This window comes from Argentina silus, assembly GCF_951799395.1.
Source record: "Argentina silus genome assembly, chromosome: 7".
In the NCBI taxonomy this organism is placed as follows: Eukaryota; Metazoa; Chordata; class Actinopteri; order Argentiniformes; family Argentinidae; genus Argentina; species Argentina silus.
Window position 1 is genome coordinate 19922881 of NC_139661.1, and position 19565 is coordinate 19942445.

Genomic DNA, 19565 nt, shown 5'->3' on the forward strand with positions numbered 1-19565 from the left:
CAGACTGTCCAAGATTTTACTTTCTACCTCGAGAGTGTACCTAAAGAGAGCAGGACACTCTAAAAACAGGGGCGGAAACGGGAGCCGCCAGGCGTAAAAGCTAAAAGCTTTTTAAGCCTCTGCTGCTGCAGCACCATTAAAAAAACTTGCTGCTTTCTGAATTAAACAGAAGCTTTTCCAACAACACTGGTTAAAATTTCAGCATGTTAACCAACTGGGGGCCTGCCAGATGGAGAAAAAAATGTACACGCTCTCCCAGATTTAGGCTGGCGAGCGCCTCTGAGCAGTTGGGGGCCTGGGGAGGGGGAAGAACACCCTGCCGTGGAAAGATGAATGAGGTGCTGCAGCGGTAGCTCTTTTCACTAGAGACTTTAGGGAGGCACCCAGCTGGCTTTATGGAGCAGGGGTCTCTGTTTTTTTAACATGAAGAGAGCAAAAAAAAGAACAGAAGAGTGAATCTGGAGAGTGGACTGGAGGCTCGCTGTGAAGAGAAAGGGGCCAGTTGAGTCTCTGTGAAGAAGAGGGGTAGGGACTGGGGGTTGAGGGATTTGTGCGATGGAGAGAGTATTGAGGAGGATGGACGATTGGAGTGTGTGAGTGAGGTGGTGGTAAGGAGCAGAGGGCCCAGGGTTTAAGGGAAGTGTGATCGGGAGTTGTGTGTGTGTGTGTGTGTGTGTGTGTGTGCACGTGTAGTGTAGAATCGTATTTATTTAGAGTGCATGTGAAAAGACTAGCCGTGTGAATAGGCCGCAGGGCGTGTGAGTGGCAGAACCATTTTAACTGAGCGAGGATGTTTCAGGCTGTATCTGTGTGGACTGAGGCTTCTATTTGTGTGTGGTATTATTTTATAAAGGTGAGAGGCCAGTAAGACCATGAGGAAGGTGCTAGGCTATATGGTGTTAGTAATGTTGCAGTGCCTGTTGTACGGGGCTGTATCAGGCCTGCTCCCAGCTACTGAGACAAAGCAGACAGCTCTGCGGCACGCGCCCTGATGGACAGGGGGATGCTGGGAGGGCACGGGGGGGGGAGAGAGGCCTCTGGAATACTCCCACCTCCTCTGCCATATGTCAGGATTGACTCAAACCAGTTACTGTACGGTGCAGTGTCTTGCATACTAAGCAGGCTAACCTGAACCCCCATCCACACACACACATGCAGACGCGCACACCAACACCCACACCCACACCCGCACACACACACACACGGCTGTCTTATTAGGGTGACTGGGATTCAGTTCGGTCCATAGTGTACAGTGCTGCTTGAAAGTATGTGAACCCCTTGGTGCAATTATAGATTTCTTTAAATTTTTAACCATGAAATCTTTATTTAATCAGAACCAGTCTTTGTTATCTGACATAACAGGTTTATATTTACCAATTCCATATGATGGTTTAGAGGAAATCATGTGTGTAAGTACAAAAAATTAATTATGAAGAAATTAGTGCAGGTGCAAAAATAAGTGAACCCCAAGTTGCATTGGTTAAATCAAGTAGGTAAGTAGAATCAGGTGGGTAAATAATTGGGTACCAAATGAACCAATCAATCAAAGGAGAGATCTTTAGGAAAGAGTTTGGGCGGGACTCTGATAAATAGAGATAAGAAACCTGGTCAGTTTCGTGTTACCCATAAAGGTGAATGCAAAACACACCATGCTGAGAGGAAAGGAGATCTCAGAGGACATCAGGAAGAGGGTAGTGAGAGCACATCAGTCTGGGGAAGGCTATAAAATCATCTCAACAAGATTTGAGCTCCATCAGTTCACTGTGAGACAAATCATTTACAAATGGAGAGCATTTAACATGACAGCAACTCGGCCTAGAAGTAGACACCCTTCCAAAATATTCGCAAGAGCCACAAGAAAAATAATGAATCAGGTAAAAGCCAACCCAAACATAACATCTACAGATTTACAGACCTCCCTTGCTGCATCTCAGGTAACTGTGCATGCTTCAACAATAAGAAGAACACTGAATCAAAATGGCATTCAGGGGAGGGTTGCTAGGAAGAAGCCTCTGCTGTCAAAAAAGAACCAAACTGCCCATCTTAATTTTGCCAGAGATCACCTGGACAAGCCTGAAGGTTTCTGGAAGTCTGTTCTCTGAACAGATGAGTCCAAAATTGACCTTTTTGGTCACAATCAAAACCACTATGTTTGGCGAAAACCCCACACTGCCTACCACCAAAAGAACCTTATCCCAACAGTCAAGCATGGTGGTGTGAATGTCAAGATCTGGGGCTGTTTTTCCTCCTCTGGACCTGGACAACTCCACATCATAAAAGGGAACCATGAATTCTGAGGTATACCAGGAGATTCTTCAACAGAACGTCAAGCCATCAGTCAAGGAGCTGAAGCTGGGCTGAAAATGGGTCTTCCAACAAGACAATGACCCAAAGCATTCAAGCAAATCTACCAAAGAATGGCTCAGGAGAAATAAGATTTGTGTTTTGGATTGGCCAAGTCAAAGTTCTGACCTAAATCCAATCGAGATGCTGTGGCAGGACCTGAAGCAGGCAGTTCATGCCAGACACCCCTCAAACCCCACTCAATTGGCTGAGTTCTGTAAGGAGGAGTGGGTAAAAATCCCTCAAAACAGATGTCAGAGACTGATTAGTGGCTATACGAGACGTTTCCTCCATGTTGTCGCTGCTAATGGAGGTGCCACAAGCTATTGACTGAAGAGGTTCACATATTTTTGCACACATGAAATCTGAGTTGTTGTTAAATAAACCACTTTCGTTAAATAAACAATGAAAATATATTTATTTTTTTGTTTGTGTCCTTTATTTGGAATGTCTTTATTACGAATTGGGGTTTTGATAGAGTTCATTTTAATATTTTATACAAAAATAATGACCATCCCTGTAGGTTTCGCAAACTTTCAAGCAGCACTGTATATCCCAGTCTTATTGTTAGTGTAAATAGCCCTGTGTGCATTTCCCTGCCCTGTGTGTCAATCAACAATGGTGCGTTTGTGTGAATTTCAGTTTTTAGTCTTTCAGGCACTCCACGCTCCGGTTCATTGGTAAGGCAGTCCATACCGCAGAGTGAAGGAAGCAGGAAAGGGAGAGAAAGAGAGATTGAGAGGTGAAAGCAAGGAAAGAAACTCACTCTCCTGTCAGAGGCTTGCTGACTTTCCAACACTTTCTGCCTCAATTAAATATGTGTTGGGGTTGTTTTGTCTTCTGCAATACACTTCAGTAAGACTTGCTGAAGAACAATTAGGCCTATTCAAATATTCCAAGAAAAAAATCACATGTAGACCTTGGCTAAACTTAGCTGAATAAAGCCATTGAAGGGTCAAAAAAATGCATCTGTCGTAGAGCAAAGTAAACCAGAATATTGCATTCACCTAACTTTTGCATATACCCAAAGCCATTACTAGCCTACGTTTGGCCTATAACCTACACTTTAAGATTGGCAATAATCCGTGCCCTTACACTGACTAACTTGTAACCCAAGACTGGCTTTAACCTGCACCCTAGAAAGTGCAAAGCATCCTTATATTGTCAGCTGATCGTGCTCCAACTTTCCAGGCCAGGTAATGGTAACTAGACCCTCAGAGAGCTATGGGGCATGGATGGCCTCATTAATCTTTACAGTGAAGGTGGGGGTCAAAGCCCTTCTCTAGAAGGTTCCACTGTAAACTCAGTGCCATGCAGATTTATAGTGGTGAAGAAAAAGATGAGAGGTGCGGAAATGCGAAGCCAGCAGAAGGTGAGTTCCTAGGGAGAGACTCCCTGAGGCTGCGTCTCTCTGAGCTGAGCTGGCCACTGCTGCAGGTGATACACATGTCCAGGTGCTGCATCCCCTGGGCTAGCTCCACATAGTACACTGTTAAGACATTACGATCTGAGGAGTTTAAGGTACCTAAACCAGTTTCCCTATTGGGGAGCATAATGTTTTCTAATGCATTATGATGAATGTGGGAGTCTTGAAGGCTCAATGTGGACACATGAACGTTTCTCGGCTCATTGATTAAGTCAAGACTGACTTCAATCCACGTGACTGTATTCAAGAACTGAAACTGCACGGGTGAAGATCATTTCCTTTTCAGTCAAGATGTTTGTCATATGTTATTGCACGTCATGGTGTCTCACCCCTGTGTCTGAATTAGAGTGTGCATATTAATGAATTGCAGCGGTGGGTAGAAAACAACTCTTTCCATTTCCACTTAAAATTCAAACCTCTATAAATATTCTACAGACCTGCGTACATCACAAACCACCCTTAAGTTACTCAACAAGCTAAATGACCCCCATCACTTAGCCCATTCAAACAGTTACTTTTAAAAATAACAAAAACACAGGGATGAACTTGGGTTAACATAAGTGTCATCATCAATATCAGAGATATCCACAGGCTATTCAGTGATACAACACTCAGTACAGCTCATTTTCAGTTGATGTCCCACCTTCTGCAGGGCTGGGGGAGGGGACAGCCGAGCTAGCCCAGGGTGTTGTGATAAATGAGGTATGAACATAACCCATGACAGGCAGTGATAGGACACGCTGGTTCTATCAGCCTGAGGAATGCCTTGTCGTGTTGGTGCATGAACCGAGGGCCGCGCAGTGACGCTCTCCTCTCCTCCTGACAGCCGCAGGCAGGAACCCTCAAGTTCAAGCAGAAAATGCCTGACACACAACTGCATTATTTGTTGCATGCATATCGTGGACTTAGTCAGCTAACGGAATGTTAGGAGTGATGACAAAGTAACTTTTTGGCTGCAAGACGCAATACAAGACGCGATACAGATCTATCCATTGCATGCTGTGACTTTACCTTGTTGGGGGAGAGCATTTAACATTTTGACATTTTTGACATTTAGCAGTCGCTTTTGGATAAAAGCGTCTGCTAAATGTCAAAAAAGTACATTTGTCTAAAGTAAGTGAATGACAGCGAAGCAAACCCTGTATCTCCCACCCACACAGTGAAACAAGACATTGCCCGCTCACAGAGTCTGCACACGGCTTTCACAGCAGACCCAGGTAGAGTTACCTAACCACAGAGGAAGAAGCCTAGGGAGGCACCCCCCACTTCTCAACCTGAGAGGGAATGGCTTCCCGTATGTGACCTATTCTGGCACCAAGATAGGTCTGAGAAGACAAATAACAAGGACAGATGTTTCATGCAAAGTGGAAATTCACACCACTCATTTCTCTGTCGACAGAGAGAAAGAGGAAACGAGAAGGTGATAAGTACAGAAGTACTGAGTACAGAGGGCTTGATGGGAGGCGTGCGGGGAGCTGAAAGCCACAGAGGGTTTTGTACAAGCTGATACAAACTGTGGGTTGTTGTGGCTGCTGTAATGGCACTTCGACAGTCAGGAGGAAGCAGCAGAGCTACTACGCCTCCTGTCTGCTTGTACCGATGCTATGTTGAGAGCGTAAGGCCAGTCCGTGGGCCTATCAAACCAAATTTTCCTGTGAGACCATGTCAGCGTCTTCAAGACAACTGACCCAAACACAGAATCCCTCGGAAAATATGATATCACAAAAGCCAAATGTAAAACAAACGCTGACTATTTCTGGGGGAGTCGTGTTCACACTCACAAATCATGGCAATTTTCAAACAGTTCATTTCAGGATGCTTTATTTAGACCAGCAAAGTTACCACACAAGGCCTTAAGCTGAGAATAACATTTTCTGTGAAACTAAATATAACATACTGCACTTAAAAGACGGCTTCCATCAGAACATTTTGTCAGTGACAAAAACGCATCCACATAATATGCCACATTACCGAAACTCAATCACGTGACACTCCATAATATTATAACAAAACATTCCATAACGATCCACGTATGATTTATCTGGGCTATAAATGGACACACACAGCTATTATTTTTTAAGCTAAATTAGCCACTTAAGAAAGAACAGCTTTCTCAATTATTTCTTACATATTAGATCTTTCAGGCATCTTCCAACCCTGAAATGTTATACAGGAAACATAAGCCAATACACTACACTTCTCTCCCTTCGGCTAGGCTCCTCTGAGATGAAGCAGAAATACATCTGTGCTGTTTGAGCATTCAGGACGTGATCTCTGTGGTTAGCCCTGGACGGCTGGACGAGGAGGGGGGGGGGGGGGGGCGGGGGGGGTGGAGGAGGAGAGGGACCGAGACCTCTCGATTTGCGAGGATAAGTCTCTAGGGCTGAGAGGGCAGACTCTGCTTGTTGAGATTTGATTGAGAAGAACTGACTCTCTCTCTCTCTCTCTCTCTCTCCTTCTCCAGTTCTCTTCCCTTTTGCATTACACCTCTTCAGTTTTTTCGCCCTGCCTCTCCTCTCCTCTCCTCTCCTCTCCTTCTCTCCTCTCCTCTCCTCCCCTCTCCTCTCCTCTCCTCTCCTCCTCTCCTCTCATGATGGAGCCTGCCACGCTGAAACATCTCAGAAGACGCCCAGTCACTCCTCTCCTCACCTTCTCTCCTCTCCTCCCCTCCCCTCCCCTCCCCTCTCCTCTCCTCTCCTCTCATGATGGAGCCTGCCACGCTGAAACATCTCAGAAGACGCCCAGTCACTCCTCGTCAGCGTCAACAAGTAATGAAGCCGCACCACTTTACATTTGCCATGCTCCTCGGCAGAGATGCCAGCTGTCATCGAGGGGAAACTGAGCCCATCGCGCTCTCTCCACGCGAACGGAGCTGTCCTCCCACGACAACACAATGTCTAACAAACGACATGAGACAATACCTAGGCTATTCAACTTCAACTGATCGATCAATCAATCAAATCAATCAATCGTGTCTACTAATTATTTACTCATCAGTGTGAGTTGTGAAATTAACAATTTGAAAAACTGAAATACAGATGTTGGCCCTATTCGAACAAGTTGGGGTAATGAACTCAGTACATGCTCCTCAAAGTGGCATCATGGTACAACAACTGAGGGAAAACACTTCTGATACCATTAAGTAGATAAGGTATCTTCATCGACACAAAATCAATGCATCCAGTAAAGGTCCTTTACTTCCCCATCAACAACAACAATTGATTAACAAAATACAAAACCATGACATTTAACTCACCCTGTAGCTCCAAATAAAAGAAACGCCTGAAGAAAAAGACTTCTAAGGAAAAAAAAAAAAAACGCCATCAAACACCACTGTCAGGGACAAAAACTAGTGCATAGCCTGGAGAAGGAAAAGTGATGGAGGATCCAGCCTCCTTGTCCATCTCCTGCCAGCCTGTCAAGTGAGTGACGGGTGTGGATCGGAGAGGAAGGCTGGGTGCCCCACTTACGCCGAGTTAGCTCTCTGCTGCATCTCCTCGTCTGTCCCGCACTCACAAGGTGCGCCCGCTCCGCTGCTGCTGTTTCTGCTGCTGCCGTCGAGGCGGTTGGGGAGTCGGAGTGGCTGGGGTCTGAGTGTTCCGGCACGATAAGCAGGGAAAACTCAACTCTAAATTCGTATGTGGCATGATGTTATGAACCGGCTGTCCCGATAGAGTCATCTCTGCACTCCAGGGTCAGTGAGCAACATCCGAAGGCGGAGGGCAGATACATATGTTGGAAGTCTTTGCGTAGTGATTTGGAAAAAAAAATCTGATGATCAGTTGTCTGGTTCTGTTATCGTCCAGACGCTTTGAGGGAAGAGAGGTTTTTTTTTTTTTTTTTCTTTCAGGATGAGGAGGCTGAGTCAGTCTGTATCCTCCAGTCACGACAGAAGGATAAGTCTAAGTCTATCTCCCTCTCTCTCTGGAGTCTAAAATAAAGCCAGGCATCATTTGCACACAGCCTATGGGTTTTAAGAGCAGAGGGGTAGTGTGGGTGGGGAGTGGCATCTCTAAGACACACACATTCACACAATGAGGTTGAGGAGCAACAGCAACACACTTAATCCCATGACCTGTGGTGTAGAGTTTACATTTTCAGCCCAAACCCGACGTGATTTACCCCAAACCCGGCCTGATTTACGGACAATTGATTCAGGCCGGCCCAGGCTCGGGTTTGCCGCGACAGAGCTGTGTTTTTTTTGTTGTTGTTGTTGATATAATCTTGCGTTATCTGCATCAACGTTTACAAACACACAAAACAGCCAACAACAGCAAGATATGGCTCATTTCTGGAAATACGTAATATCTGGAAGGATCTGGAAGGAAGTAATATGTATAAAAGGTGAGTTTTCAAGCAGTCTCCCTCTCCACTCTTTCTCCTGTCCTTACTCCTGTCCTTACTCCTGTCCTTACTCCTGTCCTGTCCTTACTCCTGTCCTGTCCTTACTCCTGTCCTGTCCTTACTCCTGTCCTTACTCCTGTCCTGTCCTTACTCCTGTCCTGTCCTTACTCCTGTCCTGTCCTTACTCCTCTCCTGTCCTTACTCCTGTCCTTACTCCTGTCCTGTCCTTACTCCTGTCCTGTCCTTACTCCTGTCCTTACTCCTGTCCTTACTCCTGTCCTTACTCCTGTCCTTACTCCTATCCTGTCCTTACTCCTGTCCTGTCCTTACTCCTGTCCTTACTCCTGTCCTTACTCCTATCCTGTCCTTACTCCTGTCCTGTCCTTACTCCTGTCCTTACTCCTGTTCTTACTCCGCAGCACTGCAATTTTGCTGTTGTGCACAATGGATAAAGGTACGTCCGTTTTCTAGAAGTCAGGCTTTTTTCAGGCTCGGGCTCATGAAAATGTCTTCGATGACGGGCTTGGGCATCTCAACAGGCTTGAATTTCCAGGCCCGTTTAAAACTCGTATAATACTGTAGGGGGCTTACATACACCCACGCCTGTAGCTGTGTGCAGGGGTCAGGGCACACTCACTTTAACGGTTGTGAGGCCTCTCCCCCTGAAATTCCAAACCGCCTTTACTATCCCCAGTATTCCTTTGGTAAATGTACAAATGCCACAGCTTCAAATGTAAACACTGAATGAGTTTATGTACCAACTGACCACCATTATGCAAATTGTGATCCCTAACCATCAACGTTTTTTTTTTGTTTTTTTTGCAGACTTTAGTTTCCACAGTGGAAAAAAAGGTGGAGAAAGGGGCCGGGAGCAGCTGTGAAACGGCACTGTTTTTCTTCACACGAGTGTCACAGCTTGTTACCCTCACTCAGGGCAGGAGAGTGACAGCACGCGGAGGCAACCCTGACACACACAGATGGAGGGGCCATCCGTACATCTCTGAAGCCCAGTCTGAACGTTGCCGTGTGTCCACATTCCGTTGCCCACATAGGAAAGACCTCTAGAATGTTACAGTTATGATGTGAATCCGTTTTCCTATAATAACACAATCATATAATTACTCGGAGATGTTGACCCATATACTGTAGTAAAGAAGGCCATGGAGTTGGGAATGTTCTCCCCCTCCAAAATTACTAGCAATCATTGACTAAATGGATTATAGGTGGCTAATGACTGGATGAATGATGAGGAATGCCTTGAGGGTTGCTTAGTTACAAATTGCTGGATAACTAAACATGTTGTTAACAGAGCTGTAACAGGGCTACTAGACAGGTAGTATCTTAACGTGAACTATGACCTCACTGACTCAGTTCATGCTTTAGCTCCAACACAAAGCACAAAGTATTAGATATGGGTTGATAAAAAATAAAAAATAAAAGTTCCCAAATCCCAAACTATGGTTTTCTGTTTCTGAAGATCCTGTTGAGGCCACAATGAGCGGCTCAGAAGTCTTGAAAACAGGATGCAGGAGAAAAAAGGCAGGGCAGGGTGGGTATTGGAGGGGCATGACAGGACATTGCATAACATGCAGAAAATGCATGGAAACCGCATGCCTTATCAATGCACGGCACAGAGCCCCAGAGTCCTAAGGCCTAATATGAATGTAACCGTTACTGCGCTGGTAGGTTGCTGTATGCATAGGTATGTGAAGAGAACAACTACTTAACAACATGACTACCACAGAGAGGACTACAAACCACCAACTAAAAAAGAAGCTAGCCTGTATGACAAGCACGCATACAGTTTTAGAGTGGCAGTGTGTGGCTTTTCAGCCGGGTGTACTGCTGCAATTTCAACAGCTTAGGCCGAGGAAATTACACCCGTAAGGCTCTCTGAGGCCTAATTCTAATTGTTGGGATCACCAGTCCTTAAATCTGTGTTATTATGACTGACAATCCCATTCATGAAAAGTGCATTGTTATAAAGCGCTTTAGTGTTTGGTTCATTAGAAGAGAGATGGGCTGCGTCGCAGCCAGGGGAATATGTGAGACACTTGATCCTCGTGCCGTTTGGAATTCCACCGGCGCCCCCTTTCAAAAAGGCAATTAGGGAGCGTGGGTGCTCAATTAGCACTTCAGCCAGAGATGTTTTCATGACCAACTGCTTATCTGGCAAACTCATTCACACAACCGCTGATCTTCAAATCCCAACTTTTCTTTCCCTTTTTTTTTCTCCCCTCCTCAGAGAAAACATTTACGACTCAAAATCCTCTATAATCTTCGTGGAAAACTCCAAATCAACGGCTCGTTTCCCAGTACGCTGTTTGTTTTAGCTCAAGCACTGGGCTGGCGTTTTCTGGTGGGGGTGGTAGGAGGGGGCAGAGCGGTATTAGGTCTCCTGACGTCTTCCTCACTCTCGTCTTCGTAAAGCAGCCGTTAGCATGAAATACTTATCCCACTGCTGCCACCATTGTTTATGAATGAGCCTCTGTTGTATGGAGTCTGCGTGAATGAGTCTGACTGCTTCTGGTAGTCTCTGCCTCTCTGGCGTTCTGTGAAAGTGCTAAGTTTAGCCGAGACTCACACTCTAGAAAACAGTACAGGACAGCATCCAACTCCGTGAATGTTTTCCACCCTGCTCCTGACCTGCACCTTGGTGCCTGCTAACAGATAGACTTTTATTCAAGACACTGGTCAGAGAGTGTCACCAACGTCGCTGACTCTTGGCTAACTTGACCAGGGTCTTGCACTGTGCACTCGCCTGACTGTACAGTACCAGTCAAAACTTTGGACACACCTTCTCATTCAATTGTTTTTATTTATTTTTTTATTATTTTCTACATTGTAGATTAATATTGAAGACGTCAAAACTATGAAGGAACACATATGGAATTATGTAGTAACCAAAAAAAGTGTTAAACAAAGCAGAATATGTTTTATATTTTAGATTCTTCAAAGTAGCCACCTTTTGCTTTGATGACAGCTTTGCACACTCTTGGCAAGATGTGTCCAAACTTTTGACTGGTACTGTATATATAGATATATTCCTCACTATATTACTGTGTGTAAGATTATGTATTGTCTATGGGACAGAACCGCTACTTCAGACAGCCACCCGGCCGAGGCTCCAGTGGACAGGCCTGTCTGTCGGAGTGCATCAGTGGCACATGCGGAGAAGACCCTCTTTTTAACTGGGTCACCGTTCCCAGGACGGGGACCTTGTAGCCTCACCGCCCACAGGGGGCATCCATTTTGCTGCCAGAGAAGCCAGGGTGTCCACAGCCTCTCAGGGTGACAGTGTAGAACCTGAACTATGGACTCTAAGTTGAAGTTATGGTGATGTGGTAATAGGATAATCATGCAGATTATAAGGAAACTGTTATCCACCAGAATTTCAAGAAATAACATTTCACCCAGTACTTTCTATGCAAGTACCTGCTTAATACAAGGCTGTAAAATAAAGCATCACCTCAACTTTCCTCCATGTACCATAAAGGTTTGCAAGCACTGTACAAAGCTAACATAACAGTTCCTCAATCACACAGTATTGTGTGTCTGTGACCGCGAGGCAACTGATGAACTAAAACCACATACTTGATAAAACACCAAAGCACCAGATAAAGAAGAGGAACTTGTGTTGTGTCAATCACCTGTGGGAGCTTTCACACAGTGTGAGAGGGGACCCGTTTGACTGTCCCCACAGTGTGTACACAGTGTTTGTTAATGCTTGCAGCAGATTCAAATCAGTAAGTCTCACATTGTGGGGAAAAAAACAAGAGGGGGGGAAAAACATACGCGAGCGAGTGACAACTGTGTGACACCCTGCAGAACGGGATGTAAAGGAAACCACGGAGAAATCACTTACTCGTTCCGTTAAACATTTATTTCCAAAGGAGAAGTGCTTGTTAGCTGTGGATTACAGTTGGCTCCATCCAGGAGTTGTTCATCACTAGTGGGGGAATGGTGAAACATTGGCCTTCCCCTTCCTCTGAAATCTGACAGGGAGATATGTAGCTCCTAAAAATAAGAGCTGAATCTACACTCCAGCCCCAGTCACTTCCATATCTCACAGTGTGGGGCCAACAATGATAAAGCTCAGCACTTCTTTAATGAGATGGTGACAAATGAGACTGTCATGCTCACCCACACACACACAGAATAAGTGCACACACTAACACCTACACAAAAAATAGCACAAGTCACTGTACATAAATAGATGAGAATATGTAGGGTAACCCAATATGTTGCATCTCCTTCAGACACGGGGGGAGGGTCATTATGAGATATGGATATGAATCCTACAATCAATGGAAAAAGTATAAACACAATAAAACATATCTGATGCAATGCGGCCCTGCAACTAATTGCCCAAAGGGGATGAATCAAGTTGCATCACATCATACTGTTAGTTAGTGACGATTAGTATTCAGATGGAGCAAACGTGACAGGTGTTGGCATTTTTTAAAACCTGCCACAGGCCCGGCCTAGCTGCAAACCTTTGTGTTTACTGTAACACTCAAAATGCACCATTCTGAGACTGATGAACCTTGCGGGGCACAAGAGCTGTGAGCTGGCTCAGTTGAGAGTGAGGCTGTATGCACATTTCCACTATGAGATATAATGTTGATTGTGTTCAGTTCTTTGCATGATCGTAGTTGAGGTAGATGGGTGCTCGATAACACCCAACACATGTATTACCCAGACATTAGGCCTTCAATTGAATTGTCTGGCCATTCTGGGACCTCTGCTGCAGTCAACAAGTTGAATAGAAGCGTGGGCACTGCTGAATGACACGACAGGAAGGAAATATACCCGGGATGCTTTAAAACAATCTGTTGTTGATTTGTAGGTGTCAATGAACAATAAACAATAGAGGGAATATAAAATGTCCTTACTGGTTTGTGGGCGGCGCAGAGAGGGGGAACACCACCTCTTCTTCCTCATATTCCGGTCCATCCTGCATGTCGCTTTCATCCACAGTGCTGAGCCCCCCGCCATAGCCCGGGGGTGGTGGAGGAGGTGGTGGCAGTGGGGGGAAGACAGTGGGCCCGTCCGGGCCCGCCGAGGTGGGTGACATCCGGCTACCGGGTCCCTCTGAGGTGGGGGAATAGCATACACCGCCACCAGTCCCTGAGCTTATTCCTAGAATAATTGCCTGTCCGCCACCAACTCCGCCACTCCCAGTAGCGGACAAGGCTGGTCCGGTAATATCGACTCCAGATACTCCGGGATAAATCATGCTCATATCAGGAAGGGAGTCCGGAGAGGTGTTCGACGGGTGGCGGAGGTTTGATGCTGCTCCCGGTCCCAAATCAGTGACCCGCACTCTGGTCGTCTTGGAATAAAACGGAAAATGGCCCGTCTCAGGGCCTCCGCCGCTTGCCACCCCTGTCCCTGCCGAGACAGAACCCGTATCCTCACCACTGACCTCCGCAGTCATCATTTTGGGAAAATGTGTAGAGGGGGAAAAGTCAAGAAGGGAACCTGCCCTTCCCCTCTAGTCTCGCAGCACTCCCTCACTGTTTGGGTTACTAAAACAACGTCAAAAGTTTCTTAGAAAACAACACGTTTGGCCAGCTAATGTTAGCTAGCGTGCTAGCTTATCGGCTAGCAAATGCTAGCTAGCTCTACCGCACTCTCGCTACACAATTCTAGAAAGCTAGCTCTGGCTACGGAGACACTTGATGAGTTCTAGCTAAGTCTTCATTGTTTCCTGAGTTTAAAGTTCAGCTTAAATAGTTGTTTTTACAATAACGTTTAAATACCTGAAGGGAGAGTCAAATTACGTATTTATTTCCTTTTTTCCCTTGTCCTGCCTGCTCCCTCGGCAGCAGTCCACTTGTCAGGGAGTGTTGTTTTATTGTCACTGTGAAATCCCGTCTTTTTCGCTGTTGTTGTTTTGTTTCCACTGAGTTCCCAAACGCCTCGCGTTGCCTCGACAAACGGTTTTCCTTGATCACCCGAATCTCCGGTGGACTCACTTGATCGATGTAGCCCACCTGGTGACACAATCCCAGTGTTTCTTTCTTGCGTAAGTTCTCTTTTCTGTCTCGGTTACGGGGCTGGTGGCTTGCTGCCGCCGCTGATCGCTCCCTCCCTCTCCCACTCCTGTATCTGGGCGCGTGCTCGCTCACGCGCAGGCCTAGCCAAGCGAGCGCCGAGTAAACACCAGGTCAATCCATGATATCTGCCATCGGCGGCCAGGGATCTGGAAAAAAAAAGGACCCCTTTTAACCAAAAATAATAGTTGTTTTGAGTTTGGTGCCTTTGTGCTGTGTTCATGAGCTTGGTGGGTACGTTGTCTATGAATATGGACATATTTTATGACGTGTAGAAAGGCTACCGTTTACTGTAAGGAAACAAAAGCATACTATTCTGAACCCTCATAGACCGAATTAATAATTGGCTATCATGTAAGGTAAAATTAGTTCACAATGTTCCCATTTTCCTCCAGAGTCATCAGCCTATGTGGCAGCAGCACGCGCTGTCAGCACGCTTGGACCCACAGCATTCAACAAATGCAATTAATTTGACAATTTGGCCTACAGTCAGTAATGCGTACAATTCAATACTTTGTCAACAGCCATTTTCTTCAGCGGCTTACAGTAGAGCCACTGGGAACATCTAGGCTTACAGAAAGAGCATAATACTGTGTTGCATATACCACTAAAATGCAGCAAAGCATTTGTGAATGGACATCAATTCTCAGCATAATTGCTATGTATTTCTACATTTCTTTGACTGTGCATGAATTGGAAGTATACTCTTACACCATATGAGGTTATGTGAACTGACCAACTGGTTTCCAATAATATGTGCTTGAATAAAGTATTGAGGAAAGACTTTGCTACTGATTATAGAGTAGGAGAATAGTAATCAGTGTTGTTTATTCCTATGACAACTATGATATGGTCTATGATCATGGGTGTCATTTCATGCCATGCCAATCATGCTTATGACAGGTGTATAGATCTGGTGGAAAAAAGCAGAAGGGTAGCAGTTTTGGATAATATAGAGCAGCATTCTGTTTTAGTGGATTGATGCATATCATTCATATATGATACTGTATATGCCATTTAACTTACATTGCAGTGAGTGCATACATTTCAGTATATATGGTCCCAGCAGGAATCAAACCCACAACCTAAGCATTGTTAGCACCATGCTCTACCCACTGAGCCACAGAGGACCACTCATTCCCGTCTTTTAGATCAAATCATATTGCTGCAATAGTTAGTTTCCCTTTCATTGTTTTTGACAACCCGTGCTTCTCTATTCTCTTTGACCACGAGAGAGTGGATGTTTCCTGCTTGAGACTAATAATAACGCATAAATGCAATGTAGCCATGGGAACCGGGGAGGGAGCTGCATGTGCATCTGTGTGTCATCCCTCTCCACCCGTGCCTTTGATCTGATAACGTTGCAACCCACCCCTCTAGTCATTCCACTAATGACCATGTCAATACACATTAGAGACATGTCTGACTTCCATGTGGTTCAAATCATGCACGTTGTGCAAGCCCGAACTATAATAGGGAGGGTGGGGAGGCAGGGCATGAGTGATCAGACTTATTCAATCATCTTACACAGCATTATGACAAACCGTGCTATTACAATGATACAGAAGCACACACATTACCTATTGTCTTCCGTTCATGTCACAATTGTGTGCACTGCCTGCCGTCATATTTGTGCCTTGCTTTACCTCAAACAACCCTTGACAGTACACATAGTGCATTTCTAACTCCTGGCTGTTTCAGCGAGCCAACTTTAGTATGAGAGTTGTCGAGACACTGAGGGAAAAGGTGGAGTGTGATTTGTCTTGGCAGGGGAGCAGGGCCAGGTGTGAGGCAACGTGGAGGACCTTTCCAGCACCCTCGCTCAGTGGGATATGATTGGCCGAGCGGGGTACACTGTAGCGACGGTTATGCATGCATGGGCGGCGGCCTCCTGGGGTGCTCCTCCCACCTCCTGTTGTGCCCCTGGGGGGCCTGGCATTACCGCCCCCACCACCTCTGCCACGCTGTTCTGTTCCGCTTTGCCTGAGAGCTACTGACACACAGACAGTTCTAAGCATGTCTGGGTGTCACTACCTCTCTCACTCCCCCGCTGGAGTGTCTCCCCTGTGGTTGCCTCTCTTTCTCTCTCACTCTGTTTAGTTGTTTTTTTCCTTCCTTCCTCTTGTTCTATTTTTTCTTCCCTCTTTCTCCGAGCAACCCTCCGTTTCACCGGGTCTCTCTGTATCTCGTCCCTCCCGTCATCCTCTGTATACTCTCTATGTCTTCTGTTTCTGTTTATCTCTCCCTCAACCATCTCCTTCCCGCTGACAGCTAGTTACACTGTCCATTCCACAACTTGTTCTTTTGGAAGTGGCTTCACAACATTTCAGAGCGTGAGAGTGGGGAACCTAGAGGGAATGCCTGGGGGGGGAGAGAGAGAGAGAGAGAGAGAGAGAGAGAGAGAGGAGGGAGACAGAGGGGAGACAGAGAGAGAGAGCTCGGTGACATCTGCTGTCACTCCCAATCTATCTATCCATGTTTCTACGCACTGGCCACCGCTGGCCTCCTGCCGTCTTGCACTCACTCACTGATCTAATGCGATTACCCCCCCCCTTTCTTGTCCAACTACCCCAGACGCGGCCAGTGACAGGGGGTGGACGGGACAGTGTGAAAAGCTATACTGTACCACCACTCGGGGAGGCCACCTTTCATACACTTCCCAGCGGTCACATAGGGGAGTCTTGCTTGTGTTTATGGGTAAAGCATTGGTTGCCTTATCCTTCCTGACATAGAAGACCAGTGAACTGTAAACACAACAACTTACATTGATTTGACAAACCCCCATGTTGGAAAGACATGCAATGCACTCACACAATCACACATGTGCACGCACGCGCGCGCGCACACACACACACGCACACACAGGCATGTACTGTACACAGACACACACACACACACACACACACACACACACAGGCATGTGCTGTACACAGACACACACACACACACACACAGACACACACACACACATACAGGCATTTACTGGACACAGACGCACACTTTATATATATACATGCTCAATATTAAACACGCACACACATACACTTAACGTGCACATCAAATATGTAGAGTGCTCTACTGTAAATGCATCCTTACACAGGGAACAGCGCCTGAGCTTTACCAGCCTGTCACTCCTCCATGTAGCTTTGTGACTAATGTCATCGCTACTCGCTTTCCCTCCAGCACCAGCAGAGGGAGGCCGGGCCGTCCCCAGCTAAGCTCTGTGTCGTTTGGCCGTGTTTGGTGGTGTTATCTCGGGGAGCAGGATCATAGCCGGTGAGGCTTACTGTGTACTCATGTGGAGCCTCTCAGCCTACAGGTAATGACATCTCAGTCAGGATGTGGTGGTGGTTAATCACCTTTCCCTGGAAGACAGGCTGCACGAGGTGTGTGTGCGTGTGCGTGTGCATGTGCGTGTGGTGTGTGTGCATGTGCAGACCGAGATTGTGCAAGGACAGGTGTGTGTGGCAGGGCCTCAGAGGGAGGAAGGCTGTGTGAAGGAGAGCGAGAGGGCAGAATCACTGTTCTGCTCTGTTTCACTGTAACCAGGTTGTCAGAGATGTGGATGACAGGCACTTATTGGAAACTCACAGGAGCCTGACTGGGTGGTGTTGTGTGTTCATCCATATTCAACACTGTGTTATGATAAAGCTTTATTCAGAAGACCACCCCCACACCAGAGACAAGCGCAAGGTTGACAATTCAAGGTTGATTTCAATAGAATGGTCTCATGGCAGTTTGTACCAACAAGCAAAGCGAGCAATTGCTCTGCCACTGTGGTATTAAAAGCATGCTTGATTAGCCATTCATGGCGTGTGATGTCAGATCCTGTGTGATGTCATGTGAGAGGTTCTACTGCAGTAAGGGGTCCTGTGTGATGTCATGTGAGAGGTTTTACTGCAGTAAGGGGTCCTGTGTGATGTCATGTGAGAGGTTCTACTGCAGTAAGGGGTCTTGTGTGATGTCATGTGAGAGGTTTTACTGCAGTAAGGGGTCTTGTGTGGAGGCCTGTGTTATTATTATTGCCTTAGGCCTGTGTTAGCATGAGCGTTATCCAACGGTGTGGGCTGTGAAGTCGGCTTATTCCTCCATCCAGGGCCACTGAGTCATCATTCTGCAACGGCCGTGACATTGCACATTGATTTTTATGTATAATTTTTTCCCCTGTTTGTTTGAGTTACAGTACATGGGGCCAACACACAAAACAACAACAACAACAACACACACACACACACACACACACACACACACACACACACACACACACACACACACACCTCTCCAACTCACCAGACACACTCACATGACACCACCCCCACCCCACTCTAAGTGCCTAAGTGAAGAAGCCCTGGGCCACTTTGCATCCACCAGACTTGCCTTTACCCTCCTAAATGAATCTGGGATAGTCACATCAGGACTTGAATAATTCACCACATTAGCATACAACTTTAACAGACAGAGTGACACATGAAGGGTTGGTGTGAGCGAAGGGCCAAGGGTGTGGGGGAGGGATGTTTTTTCAACATTACTATCTTGGGAACTATAAAAACTTGCCATGTCCAATGTTAACCACCTGCTAAAAAATGAATGCTATGTGCACTTTCAATTTCAGAATGAAGGAGTGCTATGAAACTTTAAGTAGTCCTTCACCAACAAACCCAAATCAAGGAGTTTCTCAGAGTGTCTGTGTGTGTGTGTGTGTGTGTGTGTGTGTGTGTGTGTGTGTGTGTGTGTGTGTGTGTGTGTGTGTTGTATGTGTGTGTGTGTGCGTGCGTGCGTGCGTGCATAACAAATATATGTGCATTATGTATATGTGTATATCTGTACATTATGTATATGCACGTATATGAACGTGTCTTAGTGTGTGTGTGTGTGTGTCTGGCTGCCTGTTTGCTCTAATTGGGTCTGAGAAGCGTATCTCCTGGTGTTCTCTGACCTGGTGCTGCCCTCCTTGTGCCGTAGTTACTAATGTGTTGGAGAACGTACAGTACGGTGCAGGCTGCTGATCCACACCTCCTCCTCCCCCTGGGGGAACTGGCCAAGCAGATGGGGTTACTACCGTGGTGCTTTATTAGTGCATCACCGGAGGCTATGTGTGTGTGTGTGTGTGTGTGTGTGTGTGTGTGTGTGTGTGTGTGTGTGTTATATCTCTCGAACAATGCTTGCTTGCATCCGTTATAGTTTTTAAGCTTTTGCTCTCAAAAAGTTTTGTCTAGGGGGCAGAGTTAGGGTTTCAGAGCTGTTGCTTCTCACTAATGCAATCCCAACATGCAGTTTTGTACTTATTCCGATGGCCGCAGAAATCTCTATCCCACCATTTTGTGTCTCCCTGACATTGGCAGTAGTGGCTGTGTGTGTGTCTGAGCAGAAAGTAGACCTACTTTCACTGGGCA

General features: G+C 46.2%; 1 protein-coding gene across 4 annotated transcripts in view; it reads right to left on the bottom strand.

The window, feature by feature from the left end:
- rasa1a (RAS p21 protein activator (GTPase activating protein) 1a) overlaps positions 1-14190 on the bottom strand; it is a 28341-nt gene extending 14151 nt beyond the window's left edge. For 3 of the 4 annotated variants that reach the window (XM_083672836.1, XM_083672835.1, XM_083672833.1), the window contains exon 1: positions 13009-14189. In XM_083672836.1, coding sequence (XP_083528962.1) covers positions 13009-13556 — 548 coding nt within the window. In that variant the 5' untranslated portion in view covers positions 13557-14189. Of the gene's footprint in view, positions 1-13008 lie in introns of all 4 variants that reach the window. The other variant, XM_083672834.1, reaches the window with a different exon arrangement.
- Between the last annotated feature and the right edge of the window lie 5375 nt (positions 14191-19565).